Source organism: Pseudorca crassidens, chromosome 2 (genome assembly GCF_039906515.1).
Source record: "Pseudorca crassidens isolate mPseCra1 chromosome 2, mPseCra1.hap1, whole genome shotgun sequence".
In the NCBI taxonomy this organism is placed as follows: Eukaryota; Metazoa; Chordata; class Mammalia; order Artiodactyla; family Delphinidae; genus Pseudorca; species Pseudorca crassidens.
This window is the reverse complement of record NC_090297.1, coordinates 126,420,817-126,441,588: the sequence shown is the minus strand read 5'-3', so window position 1 is coordinate 126,441,588 and position 20,772 is coordinate 126,420,817. Positions and strand designations below refer to the sequence as shown.

The following is a 20,772-nucleotide window of genomic DNA, read 5'->3' as shown; positions in this document are numbered from 1 at the left end:
TTCATCCTTTCTTACGCATGCCATTCCCCCTACCTGAAAGCCATCACTTTCCCTTCTCCTGACCAAATCCTTGCTGATGAAACTCAAGCCCCAGTTCCTCCGTGAAACCCTCTCCCATTCCAGTTCACAGTGTTTTCTTGCTTCCTCTTCTGAACTCCCATCTGCTCTATTTCTTTGACACATTAATTTATTGTCTTGAACTACTGCATAAATTTGTTCATGCTGTAGTTGCCTTTTAAATCATATTTTAATTTGTATGAAAAAACTCGATTCCTATTTAGTTTTTCTATATCACGCCTCCACCAGTTACCACACACAATGCTATAACAATAGGTGCTTAAGAAATGTTACTTTGTTACTTCTTTTTTCTAAAAGAAAAGGCTGTGCTTTATATAAAATCTGTTTTGTCTAATGATATCTGTTATTGTGGATACTAAAGATGTGGATGAAAAATAGCAAAACTCTCCTAAAAGATCCGCTTGATACTTATCCATTATACTAAAAAAAAGTCCCCTCTTTCTCCCACCATTTGTCTTTGTTTGTGAGAACAATAGATTATTTCCCTTTTTTAGAAAATATTATTACACTCTGATAAAAGTTCTCTTGTTCATAAATCCCTCTTACCTTCACTCTTTTCTGAGTGCAATCTTAGATCTTAGCAGATGTGTTTTTGAAGGTCAAAGAGAAAAGAACCAGCAGACTCAGCAGACATAGTAGTATCCTTCTTTCTTTTTATTGAAAAGGAATCATTTCTATTCTAGCGCAAACAATGTATATTTTACATCATAAAGCAAGATATAATTTACATATTACATTTCTTATGAGATCTTTATACCCTAAATGTCATTCCCTTTTTTATCCGGTCACTTCTTCCTGCTTGATTTAAACTGCCAAGTACCCTACAAATCAGCGCCTTATTTTGGTGGTGGCGGGGACTGGGGACACAGACAGATAGTTTGTATGTATTCATCTGTTATCTGGGTATAGATGATAAGGAACAGGGATATGCCTTTGAATTTTGTGTCCCTGAGGCCCTCTGTTGACACCTGGTTTAGGAGCCAGAAGGCTACTCCTCCAAATCACATATCAAACTTCTATTTTTTTAATCAATAACGAATGAACAAAATTGAGTGCTTGTACCCTGTGTACATGTCTCCATCAGATGCTTACATAATAGGTGTCTGTGGTATTGATTCACTAGCAATAAAAGCTCCTGTGGCAGACAGCATTGGTTACTCTATGATATTCCTGGACAGCACTTGCCCAGGTGTTGGGTAAAATTGCCTAATTTCATCCAGCACTGGGGTTATGGGTTCAGGCTTTTCTCTTCACCACTGGAAATGAATGTCAGGATGCAAGTTTCAAATGACCTTGTTTTACATGATCCTCTATCTCTTTACTCCCTCTTCTAAGATTTCCCCCTTTTTAGCAAAATCTTTTCACCTATGATGTCTCTTCCCTGCACTATATAACCCAAATCCTTTTTTAGCTGTTCTCCCCAAACTCCAAAAGTTCACCAATTTCTTGGACTGCACTCATTTCACAAAGAACGTTTTAATCTGTTAGGATACACTGTTCCTTTGAAACTTGATAATCTGCAGCAACTAGTGGGATAAAAGAATTAGTTGAAGAATACTTTAGGAAGCAAGTAATGTGTGTTGTTCAGCCAGCCTACATAAACCATTCAGTAAGAAATGTTTTAATAGTATGTTAAGAGAGAATCAGCTGATGAAAGCAAAATGCATAAGATGGGCTTCCTTCTTAATAAAAGAAGTTCAAAATCAACATAGGAAATACATTTTCAGATTGGTGGCTGTTTGACTGAAAAAATACCACCATTAGCTTAATCTGATATGCCAGGGAAAATAAAAAATCTGTACTAAAAGTGCATCTTAAATCCCAAATCCTTGCCTGTCACTCAGAGTTGGCATATTTGGCCAAAATCAATCTAAACCTTTTCAAATTACTGATAAAAATTATTAGAAATCCAAGTTGGTCAGGATGAAAACGTAAGTCAAAGATATGTCTGTTCTGTGTGTCTTAAATTATTCTTTGGTCAAATGATGTGATTTTTTGAGAGGTCTGCAAATATAAACCTATTTCTCATTTCCAAATACAAGGTTATAAGTATTTACAGCAAGGTAGCATTTCCTTGCTAGAAAACAAGGCTTCTGGGTACAGCAGCCTTCTATTAACATGGTATACTTTTATATTCCCTTTCCTCCCATGGCTACAAAGCGCTGGACGTACAGAGAATACAGGAAAGAATGAAAAAGCAAATGATTAGAGCCTCACAACACCCCTGTGAGGTAGGTAAGTACTGTTAAACCCATTTTACAAAAAAGGTAAACCAAGGCACAGCATGGTAACATGGTTTGGTCAAGTTTACCTGACAAGTTACAAAAGCACGGGTGGAAACAAAGAGAAAGAAACAAAGAAAAGGTCAGTCCTGGCTCCCAGCCCTAGACACGAAACTTTATTTCAATATATTAGAAGATAAAAATAGCCCACAATTGCCTTTTAAATTTTTAGAATTTAGATAAACCTTTAAGTATTCCACTTAAAGGCGTATCTTTCAGATTTCTGTTGAGTGGAAAAAGGACAGATGACGAAACGGCTTTCCCTCTTCTAAGTGTAATTCGCGTGATAGATCAGAATGTATCAGCATTCCACCAGAGTTCAGGGGCCAAACTCAAGGACATTTTCATAGCCTCAAATAGCTTCTAATTTATTTAAAACCCTAATGTGAAAATTAGACCTGTTTTCAAACAGCGGCCCTATCAATTGCTCTGTGGCCGTAATGAGAATTTTGTGTAGAGAAAGAAAGGAAATGAGATCCCTAATAAAAAGTCTTATCACCGTAGAAATAAAGACACTGGTGATGATGTGAAATTTGCTCTTTGTAGTGTTTGAGAAACTGCAAACTCAAGCTTGCAAGAATATTTTATATATATATAATATATAAATATATACAGTATATATATAAGTGTGCATCTGACTACCCTTAAGGCACCAAAGAGATATAGGCCATGCCTTTCACAACTTAGTCTTTGTTTTCCTAGAGAAATGTCTCTCCCTCTCTCAAGTGAAAAATGTATCTTCTATCAAATAGCCTATGACAGCAAATCATTCAAGAAACAACAAATATCTTTAACTTAGGATGGCTGATTGATTGGATAGGGGTGAGGGGTGGTAGTGATGGTAATATTATCCTCTATAGTTTAGAACTTAAATCTAGAGCTTAGATCTAGAACTTAGAGCTTAGAATTAGCCAGACATAGCCAATCACACTGGATCAGACAGGCCAGTGACCAGATGTTGTATACAATTGCTTTTTCTTTCCAGTAGCTGACGGAACAAGCTTACCATGACCAACAGAGATGGAGACAATGAGAAAGGGAATTATGTCTGGCACAGATTCTTCAGAAAGACTTTGGCTTTTCAGAAGTTCCTAGAGCTTCTGTACAGAGAACTAGGAAGAAGGATAGTGTAAGACACTGAGGTTCAAACAGGTCAATGAGGAGACTATAGGCAATTATTCTGAATATATATACATATATGGTTTCTTTGGCTGCTGTAGATTCTTTTAAAACCCATACAATCATGGGGGTGGGTGGGCTGAACTTAACTGAAGAAGCTCAGAGTATATCAAGCAAAGCATATGAATAGAAGGAAAAACAAAATTAACACACACAGAAACAAGTGGTGGTGGTATCCCAGAGGGAGGAGGAACATTTGTTAACTAATTTTCATTTTGCTCCTCTCCTGCTTTTCTCTGCCATGGTCCCAATAGTTTATTTCTGTGTTTGTTTGTTTGTTTTTATTTTTTTCCAGCAGATGTAGAAATGACAGAGCAGGATAGGTGTCTTATGGTTTTTGATTTCTTCTTAGGCCTGTTTAATTATTTTTTTCCTCAGTTGACTGTTGGCACCTGGTTCCTCTGTAAACTATATTCCTTGGCCTTCAGTCTCAGGTTGGCAATGCTGTTGGCCATGTTGATGCCCTGTGCAGGGCTACTGTTGGCACATGTGGCAGAATAAGTAGCCATGGCGCTGTAGGGACAAAGGAGAGAGCAGGGAGAATAACAGGCATTAGTTTCATAAAGCTGCAAGTCTGTGCCCCAGATGGGTACAAGTCTCAGGATGGGGGCAGGTAGGGGCAGGTGGGTTGGACTACATGACCTCTGAGGTCCCTTACAGCCCCAGATTCCATTAGTCTAAGGCCCTTGGAAAAGGGTGGCAGTGTTTTGAAGGGCAGGGAAAAGCAGTGGAGCGTGGAACAAGACGAGGGGGAAAGTATTTTCTGTGTTGGATACAGTGAGTAATGATTTATTTCTGGGGTGAGAGAAGAAAGCTGCTTATGGTGGATAACAGGTGTTTCATCAGTTGACCAGTTAAAACAGTGTTTAATCTTGTCCTGCCTACATCACCAGCTTGTGGGAGTGAGGAGGAAGAGAAGGAGGCATTTGAAAAGAAACTACGGGGCATTTTTCATTCCTCATTCTAGGTAGCTGACATTAATCCTAACATATTTTAGATAATCACTGAATACCATATTAAATAGTGTACTTGGGGAACCAGTTAAATAATCTAAGATGACTTCTCTGCCTTTGTTGATCCACTGGTTGATAGTACCAAGCACTGCCAAATCAGGAGGTTTCCACTCCAATTGGCCTTGATTTTATAACTTATTCAAAAGTTGAGCAGCTTACACTGTCTTTTGGGTCAGTTATTTTGGAAATGTTTAAATCTCTTAGATAAACTAGCAAATGCTCCAGTTTCAGTATTCCTGACCTCAGAGGTAACTGTTTCTGACTGTTCTTATTGCTGAGAAAAACCCAAAGTTGTTTTTCATTGTCAGAGACTGTAATTAAGACCTAGGAATACCACTGGGCAGAAATTTGTAATTGGTGGTTTTCTGTTAATTGTATCCATGAATTTCTTTTACAGGAAAAATAAAGGTTTCTTAGACTTGGATGCAAATTATCCATTACTTGATACTAAACAGCTATAAGGGAACTCATTTTAATTCAATGAAAATGTTCCTAGTTGTTTCTAAGATTAACAAAATACCTTTCAACTGAGGGCTGAAATGAGATAGACTTATAAATGGAATGACATGTGCTCTTCTGGTGCCTGCATTCCTATGCAATTTTGTCAGCCACACAGGAGTCTGTGGTTCTGGGGATCAAGTGACAGACCAGAAAGAAAGAACTAAAGCTACTCTACAAATAGAGAGACTGTATCATTAATACTTATTTGGGACACCACATAGTCAAGATTTACAGTCAAGACTTAGAGTCAAGACCCACAATAGCCTATATCAGCTCAGTTACTAGCAATTAACCCAGGAAAATTGGGTTAAAAAGTATAATTAGGTCTTTCCAGAAATATAATCCTTAATTTAAGACCCTTATAACACTGGTATGTGTATGAGTGTGAGTGTCTATGGTTGTGTCCTATGGCAGGGGGAAGACTCAGAAGCGTTCCAAAATAACCCTACACTCTTCTGTTTCATTGTTGTGTGTTTCACTCTTACTCATCTCTGGGTGCACGATCTTAACTGTCTACACAAAGTTAGATTTATCTATAGCACCCTGTACTTTTCCTTTTAGGACTTATTTTAATTCCTCATACTATAAGCCCCATAGATGAGATACCACATCTGCCTTGTTCACCACCGTGTCCCCAGATAGAACTACCACCATATCTAGCACATATTTGGCATTCAAGAAAGTATTTAATGAATAGATAAGTAACTGACAAATATCTAGATATTGTATGATTAAACTGATTACTGCTCAATATCAGTGATCTCTGTCATCCTGCTGTGAGTAATGATTTCTAAAAATATTTTACCAACATGCTTTTATTTTAAGGAACCAGTCCTTCCCGTTAATTTTGCTATCTTAATCGAATGTGCCAAATCAAAAGGGACATGACAAAGGCAAGACTGATGATTGCATATTCTTAATCCACCATAAATAGCTTTTAACAGTAAAAAGTGAACAAATATTGGTGCAGGTTAGACTTATAGAATAGACTATTACTTCTACTACTGTCTACCAAAAGACAAAGACAGAAAGAGCCCCAATTCATGTAGGTTTCAATTAGGAGTGAGATAAATAGTCAGAACAACCTGTTAAAATGGGACAAGTTTTTTTCTTTGTTACAATATACCAAGAAGTCTCATTTGTTTTCAAAACCCATATACATATTATCATTTAAGTTCTGTATGAATTACATGCTTCCATTCAAGACCCTACCAGAAATATATGCAAATCCATAAATCCCATACTCAAGAAATTTCTAGGATATACTGAAATCTAAGATTTCAAAGAAATAAAAGATCTAAGTAGCTGAGAAAAAAGATAATTGGATTTGGAAAATGTACCTAAGTTATAGATTATGACATCAACCAAATCAGCCTTTCTCAGCCAGATTTCTGTGAGAGAATTAAGTCCTAAAGATGGTACATAGTATGATTTTAAATGCATAGGAAAGAAGCTGAGATTTTGAGTTATCTGTATTATTTAAGTACTGAGAATAAAATTAAATGGCTTCTGAAAACAGGAGGCTAAAACTTCATGAGAGAGCAGAAAGAAAACAAAAATTCTCTGATGGCAAACTGTAGATTGTCATAGAGTATTGTGCTTTTACGTATTTGGCCCAATTTCTCGGGGGATATGTTTTGCCTCCTTTGAGATCCTGGACAAGCAAAGTCCTATTTAATAGAGATTCTCTCTTTTTGTGATGATCAAAGGTGTGGCCACTTTCCTTAGCAGACAAAGGGAATTAGAACCATGGAGAATTAGTTTACTGAAGATGCTGTTACTGTTTTCTAGAAATGTCTACTGTATTTGCGATTTCAGTTTTATCTATTATATAACCATTTTGCTGCAGTTACTTCATAATTCGCTAGTATCATCTGGTTTTCTAGTCTGAAGACTTAGTATGGTAACACATATCTTGGAAACACTGAGATTTTCTAACGCAGGCCAGATGTTAATATCCCAGATGAGATGAATGTTGATCCACTTCCCATCTCAAAACCAAATTAATGGAATTAGAGTTATATTTTACACAGGAGATTGGATTTTCACTGAGACATTTTTCCTTAAATAGCAACCTGTGTTTGCAGAGTTGAGAACACCACCCTTGTCTAATTGTACTGTGGTGCTGTTAAAGGACACCACTGTGTTAGTGAGACCATGACAATGACTTATATGTAGCTCTCAAGTTAGAGGGATGTGAGAATAAAAAAGCAGTTGATATTAATGAATGAGTTTTGCAATATCCTATACACTTGATAAGTGATAAGCTTTTCACTCTATAAACGTTTAGGAAAGCTATAAACTTTCAAAAATCGGTCTAACTTATTTCAGCATCGCATAGCCATAAGAAATAGGATAAAAGAACAGAGACCATCTTAATTCACAGCCTCTAAACAAACATTTAGAGTACATAACTTCATAGGTAGAGGCTAAAGTGATATTGTGTGCACACACTAAAGAAAACGAGTATGTTTTCCCTCCAGTAGTTTGACATGAATCTAGTTTCTCAACTTAAACTAAAACTACCATTTAGGCAAGTAGGGACCAGTCCTTTGACATACCAGTAATAAGCAAGACGTGTTACAGGTCAGAAAAGACAAAATTAATCCAAGAGCAGCTTAGTCATGCTTTAAAAAGGCATTAGAAGTATGATGGAGAGGACCCACTTCCAAAAGTGACAACAGATGCAAGAGAGCCTTGAGTGGCTGTCAATCTGGAAGATTGTTCATGACCACCTGTTTTCCATGTCACCAAAACTTCTAAAGCTCTGTGTTAGGAAAAGAACGAGAACCCTGAAATGTTTTCTCACAAGACAGAAACCAGTGAGGTTAATAAGCTGTTTTCAACCAAATTAATGGGGCCATTCGCACCATGTAAAATGACCTCTCCTTCCTAAACAGGATTAAGCTTCCTGGGCTAAAAAGATGAGGTTGAAACTAGGTAATTTATTAAGCACATGATAACACCAAGAGCCTGCTTTCCAACACGTAGAGATCCTGCCCATTGGTCTTGCCTTCTGCCTATTCCTCTAACAGGATGCAGACATGAGATGAGTACTAAGACTGGGCTTATAGGGTTTGGCCAAAGCAATATTTCTATTTAGTTTTGAAGAATGTAAAATTCTCTGTGTCTGTGACCAAGAAACAACATTGCCGTGTACAGGGCATTGAGGAATTAGAGATGAAAAAGAAATACTTGTATCCTATCTGTTGATTCAGCAAATCTGCTCTGGGACTTGCTCAGAGCTGACACATTTAAGTAAGCTTGAAATTTTTCCCTCTCCTTATTTGGAGATTCCTAACAGTTGGAGCCCAGCCACAGACAGCAGAATGCTAACCACCAGCAGGGTTAGAGTTCTGTTTTCACTGGGGACAAATCATTTTTGATAATTTCAACCTACCTTGAGAGGTTGTCGTGAGGGATAGTGTGTTAAAATGACTGCCAAACACCAAGGAAGTATGGAAAATACTATACATGGTATGGTTTTAAAGCCAGGAAACTTATGACCGTCTCCCCCTCTGCTTTCTAATCACCTGGAGTGTAAATCCCACAAATCACGAAACAATTGAGGAGAGCTGGGGGAAAAATACTACCTGACTCAGTTTTCAACTCTAACTTTGTTTTCTATTTGGCCCTTTTGGAAAAATGATGACAAGCTATGGAAAATTTCACCCCAAAGACAGATCTGTCAGCCCAAGAAGTCTATGTGTCTTCCTGAGATCCTAAGGCTTCCCAGCTTGGGATTTTTCGAAAGGCTGTAGAGCTTGAGGTTTTCATGACTCTGTCAGTGACGTGTAGAGGTTGGAGATCATCTCTTTGGTTTGTTCTTTTGTCAATGCAAGAACAGCAGAGGTATACTCGCTTCATCTAAGAAAATTCAATATGAGTTTTCCTAGGGAAAATTTACTTTTAAAGAGAGACCCGATAAATCCTTTTGGAAATGATCTTTTCGTGATTTAAATAATCATTTCCAACTTCTGTTTTTAAAACTCAGAAGTTGATTTTTTTAAATGTACATTTAGCTCTTAAAGTGGACACATTTGGGCCATATTTCATTACTAAGCCTTCAGTTTGCACTGCATGTTCAGTGATGCTTCCACCATTTTAAACTTTTCTTTCTAGAAATGTTTTATATATGAAGACTTGCATCTTTCTGTTGTCTCAATGATTTTTGTTTCTCTTTTTGAAATGCACATTGCTTAACGTAGGTTCCAAATGCCCCTGTGTGATATATAAGAGGGAAACTATTACTAGCTCAAGCTTAGATACAAGGTTACGTAGATTCACGACCCAACTGGCCTGAAGAACAACAAGAGCCAGGACAAGAACATAGTTCTTCTGACCTCTGTCCCATCTCCTCTAAAACCTCACTGTTCAAAGTATGTACCAAGTGTCAACAGCATGGGCATCACATGGGAGCAAGTTAGAGGTACATTTCCCAGGTCCTGCCCCAGACTTACTGAATCTCATTCTGCATCGTACCGTGATTCCAGGTGATTCATACGCCCAGTAATCTTTGCAGAGCCGTGCTCTAGGCTATCAGACTACCCTTAACTCTATGGATGTCTTTTCTTGCAGTTTTGGTTTCCAATGGTGTTCCCCACTTGAGGACCTCACTGCTTTCATTTCTAGGACTGGTAAGCCCCACTTTCTTGAATATACTTAATTCCCATTTAAACCCTACCCCCAGCAGCCGCCCTCTTCCCCCTCTGACAAGTTACCTTTTCAGTGTCTTCCGTTAGAATCCGTTATGAAGCCCCTCGTGTAAACAACATCTTGGGAGGGACGAGGATCTATTTTTGAAAGTGTGAAAGGGAGAAATGAGCCAAATGCGTTCAGCAGATGTCAGGCAGCACCGTGACCACGATCAAATGAGGGGAGGAGGAGAAGGTGGGGGGAGGGAAATTGTGGATAAGGATCGCTGGCCTCTCTTTCACTTGTCATTAGTTTTCTTTGAAGCCCAGCCCTCCCTCTGGAAATGGCACTCCAGACCAACACTGCAGAGCTAGGCCATTCTTTATCTATCTTTCATAGGAAGGGACGTCTCGCAGAAAGGTTTCTTAACTACTTCATCTAAAACAACAGTCAAAAGTCCAGGACTTGGTAAATCACTGCCACCCGAAAGGCAAAGCAGTACAAGCTAATGAGTCTTGAATAACTCTAGCGCTTGTGTGTGCTTTCATTTGCATAAGGAAACAGTTCTTAGCTAAGCAGTGAGCACGTGTGCCAAAGACAAGCTTCTTTCAACTGTCTAGGCGTAGATAAAGAAGACACCTCCCAGGACAGTAGTGTCCTGTTAAGGAATGCTTTGTTCCTTCTGGTGACTCAGTTTCCTACCTGATATCATCACCTCTAACACCCTCGAGGGAATGAAGGAGGTCATGACATGCTATAAATAGAGTGAACCATAAGTCTCAGTTTGCCAGGGACAATCCCAGTTTATGCCTGTTGTCCTAGTGTCATTATGAATAGCACTCCCCTTTTACTTGAAAAGTGTCCCAGTTTGGATGATAAATTATACAGCCACCACTCTAGATATAAAAGACACCCAGAAAAAAATATGTTGGCTGTTTCCCATCCCATAATTCTGACCATACGCATGCTCTCTGCTTTGAGTCTTGCTTTCCTCCTGTCTTCCACAGTTTGCTGTGGAAGTGAGCAAACTGTCCTCTTTGGCAAAACTGTCTGCTCCGCTGTCCCTGGGTTGCATGACCAAGCTGCCTCACTCATCCCAGGGGTTACCCACACACCCCAGAAGGTGGACCTCAGTCGCAGGCATGCTTCACAGATCTGAGACAAACCCTGAATCAAACAGGCATGTTTACGTAGTTTCCTAGTCTTATACTATTTACTATTTTCAGTATCGTGTAAGATTTAATTTGAATGAAAATATGGTTATGTGGCCTAATACTTTGGACAGAAACAGGGATCATGAGCCCTCGCTCTAATTCTGCTTGCTGAAGGCTTAAACTTGGGCAGGTGTTGGGTCTGTTCTTTGGAACCAGATCAAGGACAGAGCTGCCACACAGGTGCGTCCAAGGATTAACCAAGAGAAATGCCTTTTAATGAATGTCACATGTGAGATAACTAATTTGACATAATAGTACCAACAGAAATAGCAAGTTAATTTTCCATAACACAAAAGGTCTATCATTTCCTCTGCTTTTCATCACTTGGTTTTCTTTTATATTTCCTTAACAAGACTTATATTTCCTACCAAGCTTCAAAATGTGAAATCATAATGTATTTTGGTTCTAAACATAGCAGAAAAATCTCTAAGAAACAAAATAGCTTTGTGCCACTTTTAGAAACTAATCAAAATATAAACACTTCAGTCAACATTGGGTCAAAAAACATTACTATTGCTTAAATTACTGCTTAAACCATCATTTTTCTACTTAAATCTGGAGATTAATTAATTCTTCATACAGAATATGAACAATCAGATTCTATGAAATTTTTAATTATTTTTTACAAACTCTGTGTCTAAGAGAGAAATGATATAAAAGTATACCATGAATTGAGTAAGAAGTACTAGGTTATATGATTTTTAAGTGAAAGGAGCAGAATACAAAATAGTATTTATACTAAGTCTATACTATATGAAATACTGAACTCTAATTGCAAAAATAAACACTAATTATCTCAAGATGGTGGAATTATGAGTGTTTTTTTAAAGTGTATCTAGTATTTCTACATACTCATTCAAAATAAAATAGAACACTTCCCCAAATAGCACACATAAATTGCATAATAATTTCAATTAGATGCCCATATACATAGTATGTATAATGCAGGCACAGGATTTGAACTTCTGCTGAGGTCCAGGTGATCTAGCCATTAATTCAGGGAAGATTTCATCCCCACTCATGCAGTGTACTGCCCTCCGCCTCTCACTGGTAAGGACCACGTGACAGCCATCTGGGTTATTACAGCTGGTATGAAAACTTCCTCACTAGGATCCAGGAAGAAAAAGGAGCTGAACTCCCTGGTTGTGACCAAATTCAAACCAGAGACCTTGAAACATCAAGCTCTGATCCACATCCATTTCCCAAGCCATTTAATGAGTCTATGAACTATCAATATTTATCTGAAAAACAAAGCAGTCTTCCACTTTTTTAAAATATTAAAGAATATATGATTTCACGATGGTCTTCAAAATATGTTTTTAGTAAATCCTATGGGAGAGGAGTCTAAATTTTAAATAGGACACACAGATAGGACTCATCTTTTGAAATCAGCAAAGCATACTATGTCTGAGAGCAATAGAAATTTCCAGTTTCCTATGCATAGAATCTCCATGTACTAAGACCAAAGCAATTCAGGCTAATTTCACAATGGGGAATTTAAAAGAAATTTTCAAATCCATTTATGCTGTTTCTTTCAAGGAACTGATTTGGAACAGAGAGAATATTTAGTTGAGGTTTTTTGCTTTGATTAGAGTGATCAACTTTTGAAAGTATTTGCATTTCACTAATGTTGCGTTTCACATCAGTAGCTCAGCATCAACTGGGAGATAATCTTATAATTAGTTTAAAACCTCTCTTTAAACTTTTAATTAACCTTAGCAATAAAAAGGTAAACAGAAGCATAATAAATGAATTTGTAAATACTTCCTCCTCCACTGCAATCAGCCAGAGAACACATAGCCTTGATCTGGTTTCTAAGAATACTCAAGTTTAGGTTCAAATAAAGACACTTTAGACTGATGACAATGCATTAGGCACATGTGTCTCAGCTTCCCTCTGGCGTTAATCTGTATCTTCTGGACAGCATAATAAATGGAGGTTAAAAGCCTTTCCAAGCCATTGAAATAATACTCTGTTATTTGCTTTCTTAATATTTTTCACCTTTTAAATATAAAAATTTAGTGTAAATTATACATTGTTTTTATATATTTTTAAAAAACACACACACACAAACTAACCCCTCAAAGAACTTCAGATAAGTAGACAAGAATTAGCAATAGATTAGGAAGGCATCTTGGATCATACGACATCCCCACCTACTAACAAAGAACTATGGCCATGAAAGTTATCTGAATGATCTTGGGTTTTTTCCCCTTCTCTCTCTCTCTGTCTTTCTCTGTCTCTCTCCTTCTTTTTTCCCTTCCTTACTTCTTTTCTTTTCATTCAAAATCAGTTTTATTGTGAAGTTTGCCTTTGGTCCTACACTTAAGAGCCTTACATGTTAAATTCCTACTTGCATATAATCAAACCAATCTATCAGATTTGGAAATGGAGTGAAGTTTTGTTTCAGAATGATTACAAGAGGGACTCTGGGCATAGCTTAATGATCTTTTCTTTGAGATTCTTCCCCATCTTTGAAACCTTTGCAAGAGTTCCTGAGTCCAAGAGGAGATTGCTGATGGCCTGCCCCTCTCTCTTCTGCCCCAAACCCTGCTCCTGGGGCAACTAGTAATCTCCTGTGAAAATCTGGGGATGTCAGCAAGTTGAATGTCTCTGAAGAGGTTAACCCAGTAAGAAATGTCAGCCAGCTGCACAAGCAGCTTTAAACGTGACCAACCGCTGAGAAACGTGTGGAAGCGGAGCAAGGGAGAGTGGGCCAGTCATTCACCTGTACGGAGAGGCCGTCCCCCAGGAGAGATAATCAGTGGGTCTTGGGGCAGGACGAGGTACGATGGGCTGCTCCACAGCAGTCACATCTCCTGAGTAGGATTTGAGGAGGGAAGCGTTTTTATTGGCCAGCATGGCTCTCTCATTCCTGCGGAATTTGGCTCTTCGGTTCTGAAACCACACCTGGAAGATTGTCGGGAGGAGAGAAGAGCATGAGGAGGGAGAGAAAAAAACAAAGAAGAGGTTCCATGAATAAAGTCCTGGTTGATTTTTACCATGCAATACCTTCCCATGGAAGACCTAGGCTAAGTATGGAATTCTTCCCAGAACAACAGAAAACATGCCATAATCCTTCCCTGGTGGGCCATGTTCCAGGGCTCTTAAGCACAAAGACTATTAGAACAGGACCATGAGGTACTTCCAATAATCAAGCCACCGGAGATGCGGTCCATGACTAACCCACGTGACAGCAAAATATGGATTATATTCCTTGTTGTAATTGTAATTAAAAAAGAAAAATCTCATTAGACTTCTGCACAGATACAATGGCATCTTAAAAGTTTTTTCAAAAACAGAAAAATCTCGTTAGATTTCTGCACAGATACAATGGCATTTTAAAAGTTTTTTCAAAGTTCTTCAAAAGGCAAAAACTTCAACTGCTTTCATAATACTTATTGGATATGGAAGGAAAACTCTCCATCTTCCCAAAAGTAGACCCTGCGACAAGGATTTAAGAAGCAAATAGTTTATCTGGGAGGTGCAAGGAATATCAATAAGAGAGGGAGGAAGTAACAGAAGAAAAGCAACCTCTAACTGTGCTACTGAACCAGCTTCCTCTGTGGGAGCTCAGTCCTTAAGGGGCTCTAAGGACTGATGCAGGGCACACACCTCCCACTGGAGGGGTGAGAGAACTGTGGATTTGTACACTGGCTCCTGTCAGTCATTGATCATAAACGTTCCAACACTTCTGGCGTGTCTCCCGAAGTTCTAGAAAGAAACTTGTGAAACAGAAATGCAGATACTGAAAATCGGAAGTTGGCTGGAGTATATTTAATTGTAGGGTTCCAAGGAAATGGGCAGTACTGATATCATCGACTACAGCTAATAATAAACCTACCACTTATTAAGTGCTATTAGGGCCAGGAACTTATATAAGCACATTACCTACATTATTTCTAGTTATCATGACAATTCCACAATTAGGTGTTATTATTTCTATTTCAGAGTTGAGGAAACCGTTTCAATGAGATTAAGTAATCTGTTAAAGTTCTCACAAGTAATAAATGGCTGAGTTTTTGAGCTTAAGAACATCTGACTCATGATACTACAACTCTTCCAGACTGCCGTGGTATTTTATTCATTCATTTACTCATTCAAGAAGTCTTTATGGCGACTGTGTTCTAGACCCTGGCCTAAATACCGGGAATGGAGAGGTGAGACTTATTCTCTGCTCATAAGCAGCTCACAATCTATTAAAAGAAGATAGACATGTAAATTTGAAAAATTACAAGAATTTTAAGTGCAATTATGGAAACGCATGACCAGGTGTGGGAGAAAGAAATCCTATGGTGAGGAGTGGGACAATTTCACAGTTCTAGTTGGTAACATTCACATAAAATACCATGTGATTGGTGCCCCATGGAAGACCAGGGTGCAAATCAGTAGAGGCAGAATCTTTTCTGGCTTCACCTCTTTTGTTTCTAATGTGTCCTTCATATTGCTATTAGAGTTATCGTTTTAAATGCAAATATAATTGTATCAGGGCTTCGCTTTAGCTTTATATCATCCTCTGACTCTCCATCACCCACAGATTAAAATCAAAATGTATTACCATAGAACAAAGACTGTTCAAGAATTAGCACACTGTCCACCAAGTCAGCCACATCCTGTATCACTTGAATCTCATGCACTGGCCCTTCATCATTTCCAATCCTACCTGGGCTTAAGGCTCCCAAATATATTTGGTTATTTTCCCACCTATGTGTATTCACACTGAATGTTCTCTCTGCCTGTGATATTCTTCCCTTTTGTCCACATGCCAAGGACATGTTTTTTAAGATTTAACTTTAATATCACCTTCTTTGTGAAATGTTGTAGTAGAAAGAACATAACTTTAAAGTCTAACAGAGTTGGATAAAAACACTGGCTCCATGACTTTAAAGGTTTGTCCTTGGATAGTTATTTAATTTCTCTGATTCCTTGTCCCCCAATCAAATGAAGATAATTATACCTACTCACAGGTTGTTGTGAGACTTGGCTCAGAATGGCTGCTTAATGTTCATGTATTCTCTTTTTCCCCAGGAAGATTTAATCATTCCCTCCTCTGGTCTATCACTCATTCTTGAACATTCCTGTAGTGTAGGAATCATCTTACTCTATGATAATAGTATGATATGCACATCTGTCTTCTCTGCCCCCAGTCTGTAACAACTTTAAGGAGAGAGGCCAGTGTATTATTTATGCCCTGCAAACCAAAACCAGTTCCAAGCGAATAACAGATGCTCGATAAATATTTGAGGGAAAAAAGTGAATTTTGCAAAGATGATAAGATATGGCTTCCATCCAAGAGGGCTTCACAGTCTAGTTGGGGAAGTTGGCCCACATACAACTCAATATAATACATGTCATGTTGCGATAAAAGCCATAAATATAAAGAAGGCCAGAGTCAGAGGGAGTGGTTCACACTGGCAAAAGGTAAGACTTCACGGAGGAAGAATAAAGTCACGGAGGGAGAATTCTGTCCTGCTCACGTGGGAAATGTTCACAGCTCTAAAAGACATTAGAACGTAGTAGGATGGAAAAGGTGGAAGATAAAATAGTTTCAGCATATAAGAACGTCATTTGCTCATTGTTGTGATGGGGCCAAAATAGCTCTCAACCCAAAATCATTCTTTCACATTTTTTTAAAAATTTCCAGCATTGCCGTGTCCAGGTTTCCTTATTTAAAATTCAGATCGCCATGGCAAAAATGGTACTTTCAGGAATTGTGGGTTATTGGCCTAAAATTATTTATTAGGCCACTGCAGGCCAAGCCTGGGGTATAAAACATATGGGGTTTTTGAAGGAGAGGAAGAGATTTAAGAGTAGAAACAGAGAACGTGTTTGGAGAACTGTGGTGAGCAGCATGGGGGAAGAGGATGTTGGAAGGCAGACCTCCGAGTTCCGCTTTGGACTGCAGGACGGAGAGAGCAGAACTGAGTTTGTGCCCGTGGACCACTCTCATCTGAGCCCTGAGAGACTGCCACGCAGTAACATACGCATCCTCACGTATGCCTTCTCCTCACCTATCCTCGGGGGCACCACAGTGCCCAGGCAACTTTCCCCTTTTGTCAATGACATTTTTTTTTCTCCTGGGGAACACTTCTAGGTGAAGTCCCTGTTTCCCATGGGGAAAACTCTTGCACACTCTCTTCAGGTTGAAGGGACCTCTAGGACCCTCTCCCTCAACTCAACGAATGTCTCTCATAGCATAGGGTACTAGATACAGTTCCTACCCTCCACACTCTTTGAGTCTAGCTCTAGTCCCCATCAAGAGGGTTATTATTTGCAGAAAGAAACCCTTTAAGCCCAGACTGAACACAGATATGCAAACAATAACTCATTCGGGAAGACAAGACAGATTTGGCCCACAACCCCTCTTTATCAAAAGAGCAGCCTACTTGGGCTTCCCTGGTGGCGCAGTGGTTGAGGGTCCACCTGCCGATGCAGGGGACACGGGTTCGTGCCCCGGTCCGGGAAGATCCCACATGCCACGGAGCGGCTGGGCCCATGAGCCATGGCCGCTGAGCCTGCGCGTCCGGAGCCTGTGCTCCGCAATGGGAGAGGCCACAACAGTGAGAGGCCCGCGTACCACCAAAAAAAAAAAAAAAAAGAGCAGCCTACCACTGGCAATATGGAAAATAATAAAATCTTGACTCTCAGCAAAGACAGCAAAGCACTGCTTGAAAAAGCATTTAGCCAGAAGACTCTTACTTATTTAAAATTTACTGTAGTGCTTAAAATCATGAACTCTGAATCTGCATATCTGTCTTCAAATCCTAGTTCAGCCACTTCCTAGCTGTGTGACACTGGGGAAACTACTTTAACCTCTGAGTCTCAGTTTCCTCATCTGCAAGATGAATAATGTTATCCACCTCAGTGAATTGTTGCGAGGATTAGACAGATTAGTTCATGTAACTACAAACACTAGTTGGCATGTAAGGGCTCAACTAGTGTTAGTTATGATTATCATCATTATTATTCCTAATCACAGGTGGTATTATTTCTAGATGTCTGGCTTGTAGGTGATGTCTCATGGCATTCATATTAGAAACACATGTGATTCTCTTTCCCCTGTCTTACATGCCCTTATCCTTCTTTACTTCATAGAAACACAAAATCATCTATTTGAATGTGCTGTTAATGCAGTTCCTATGGGCAAGGTCTTTGGTGTGTTCATTTCTCACTCCCATCCATGTCCATAATTGTGTGTATTTATAATACCTTTCCTGAAGATTTAGATATTCCCAAAGTCTGGGGAGGAAAACTGAGATGGAGGACAGAGAGTTCATCTCTCCGGCCACCCTACAACTCAAGTTGAAATCTGGGATGTGGATGAGGGAGGGTGCAGAGTCAAATCCTCCAATGGACAATGTTTATAACATGGATCTGGAAGGGTGAGAAACGTTGGGAGGAATGAGACCTCCAGCAAGGCATTTTCTGCCCTACTGAAAGGCATTCACTTCAATTTTTAAAAATACTCTGCTGCCAAAAGAAACACAATTAGAAACGGATTCTGTTCTCATGCTGTCCATTTATAATTCTTTTTAGCATCGGCTCTGGTCTGAAACCTACAAGTTGTGTTTTTCAACAGTCTTCAGAGATGTGCCTCTAAGGAGGGGAATACTCCGGTTACCTGCACTCTGGCCTCGGTGAGGTTCACCCGGCGGGCGAGGTCTTCTCGCACAAAAGCATCCGGGTAGTGTGTCCGCTCAAAGACACGCTCCAAAGCCTGCAGCTGGCTGCTGTTGAAGGTTGTCCTGTTCCTCCGCTGCTTTCTCTTTTTCTTTTCCTCTGAGTTCAGTTGATCATCTGGAATAGAAGAAATTGATGATAAGGAGCTAAAAAGTCACGTTGGAGGTCCCGGTTTACACTTCTTTACGGTGTACCTACAGTGAGACTGTTTCCTTGGCTCACACGCTTATCAAAGTGCTATAGCCAAATGCCACTTTCAGTGTGCACATGCAGGCGTTGGTGCAATCAGGTTCATATGCCAAGAGCCCGCAGCAGTCCTCATGCTTGGTTGTTGCTTCTAAATCTGGGACCAGACCTGAACTGTCAGAGGGATATTTTTTGTATGCTGAAAAAAAAAATTTTTTTGAAGCCTGTTTTGTCAAAGAGGGCTAAAGGAAAATTTAACTCCTCTCCATATTCTCTGGAGATGGGGGAAGGAGAGTAGATTGCTTTGTACCTCACTTGTCTTAGGCAATATTAGAAGGATCTCTGTTTTACCATGCATTTTCCTGGAAACGGCAAGTAACTCATAACTGTATTCGCTCAAGGCTCCATGCTGTTGCTGAGGCAGGCTTCAGGGGCCTCAGCCTAGATCAGAGCTAGTGCTATAACACCATCAAAAGCTGACACTGACCTGAGACTCACCCTCTAAGAACTCAAGAACAGTCCTGAAACATCTCTGAAACAGTTTCACTCCAAATTTGAGTTCTAAGGCTTTGAGCTCTTGGGAACCTTTGGAGAATCATTTCCCCATGTTTTCACCTGTCAAGATTCCTCCTTGGTTTTCTCTGAGTGCCCCCAAAGGCACCCTGGCAAGCTGATCATCCAGGTTGCCCATGGCAGTCAGAGAGTAGTGTGCTCCTGTCCTGCCACCCTCCTTCAGCCCAGACAGGAATGATGGATGTGTGAAGCTGCGCGGAATACCAGTTGTGCTAACACCACCATCAAGCCCTCACCCTGACGCCCAAGCCACTGCAGAGCCCGTGTAGCACTCAGAGACTTACAGCTCAAGCTGCTCAGGCCCAAGTCACATGCTCAGCCTGATGAACTGAACTCACACTTCCAATCACTTTCCCCACTCAGCTCAAAGAAAAATATGAGTGAGAGTGAGGATGGAGAGAAAGAGGAGCGTGGCTGCTAGCTCCACATTCAACAGAAAGTAGCTCTCAGCCATTTTTTCCAACATGTAAAGTCTCCTGATCCTCTCTGACTATAAACACACAAAATACTCAAAAAATTACTAACATGAATTCTAATGCCCCGAGGAGAGTGACCCACCCCTGAGCTATAGTAGTAGTATTACAAACTGAGGGCATGTTCCAGATTTGGGCGGGGATTCAAAGTGCAGCTTAAATCTAGGAGTTCCTAGCTCAGATCTCTCAGTGCCTAACTAAGGCCTCCAAGACTTTTTGATGAGAGACCCCTTCTTCATGAGTGCTGCTTCATCAGTGGAGGATGAAGCCCTTGGAGCTCAGAAGAGAGACTGCTCATTCCTTCCTGATAGTTAAAGCACCTAGATATAGTAAGTGCTTGTTGAATTTGTGTCCAGGGAAAATGTGAAACTTTTCCTGTCTTTAGAAAATTGTTTCTGTAGGAAAAAAAAAAAAAAGCCGTATGATCTCAACCACATTCCCCCAGCTAAGAAGCTGCTGACACCCATTCTCTCAGCTTTATGGCTGTGTTCAGAGTTGACCACCTCTCTAGTTTCTTCCACTGTGGTACCTCAACAAGGAGCCCTGCTTTGAAGGCAGTTTTGTGACACTCTCAATAAGAAGGTCAGATCAGTGGCATCTTGAGAATGGAGCCAGTTTAATTATCATGATTTCTGGGATCTATCAACGCCTGGAATATTCCATCCAACAACCCTCATTTTACCACTATTTAGCTATTAGCAAAATTAGTTTATAATAATGTCAACACTAGAGTTCAAACACCTAGGATCATACATCTTTCAGCTGTTGCCTTGCGTTTGTATGCTCCTTCCTATTTGAATATTTGAAGGCATTCCTGTTGCTCCCATTCTCTTTCTAAATCTTTTTACAGTTCTATGTCTTGCACTTCAGGTCTCTCTCAGTCATTCAGGCCTTTTGACAGCACCACACCTGTATTTCATGCTCCTATTAAACAGAAGTCTGCAAAAAATATTTAGCT

At 39.7% G+C, this 20,772-nt stretch overlaps 1 protein-coding gene across 2 annotated transcripts in view; it reads right to left on the bottom strand.

The window, feature by feature from the left end:
• Positions 1–714: 714 nt before the first annotated feature.
• PRRX1 (paired related homeobox 1) overlaps positions 715–20,772 on the bottom strand; it is a 74,893-nt gene continuing 54,835 nt past the window's right edge. Inside the window, exons 2-5 of one of the 2 annotated variants that reach the window (XM_067728617.1) lie at positions 18,524–18,699; positions 13,631–13,812; positions 9,775–9,846; positions 3,902–4,052 (exon numbers count right to left, since the gene is read on the bottom strand). In XM_067728617.1, the coding sequence (XP_067584718.1) occupies positions 9,792–9,846; positions 13,631–13,812; positions 18,524–18,699 (413 nt within the window). In that variant the 3' untranslated portion in view covers positions 3,902–4,052; positions 9,775–9,791. Of the gene's footprint in view, positions 4,053–9,774; positions 9,847–13,630; positions 13,813–18,523; positions 18,700–20,772 lie in introns of both variants that reach the window. The other variant, XM_067728616.1, reaches the window with a different exon arrangement.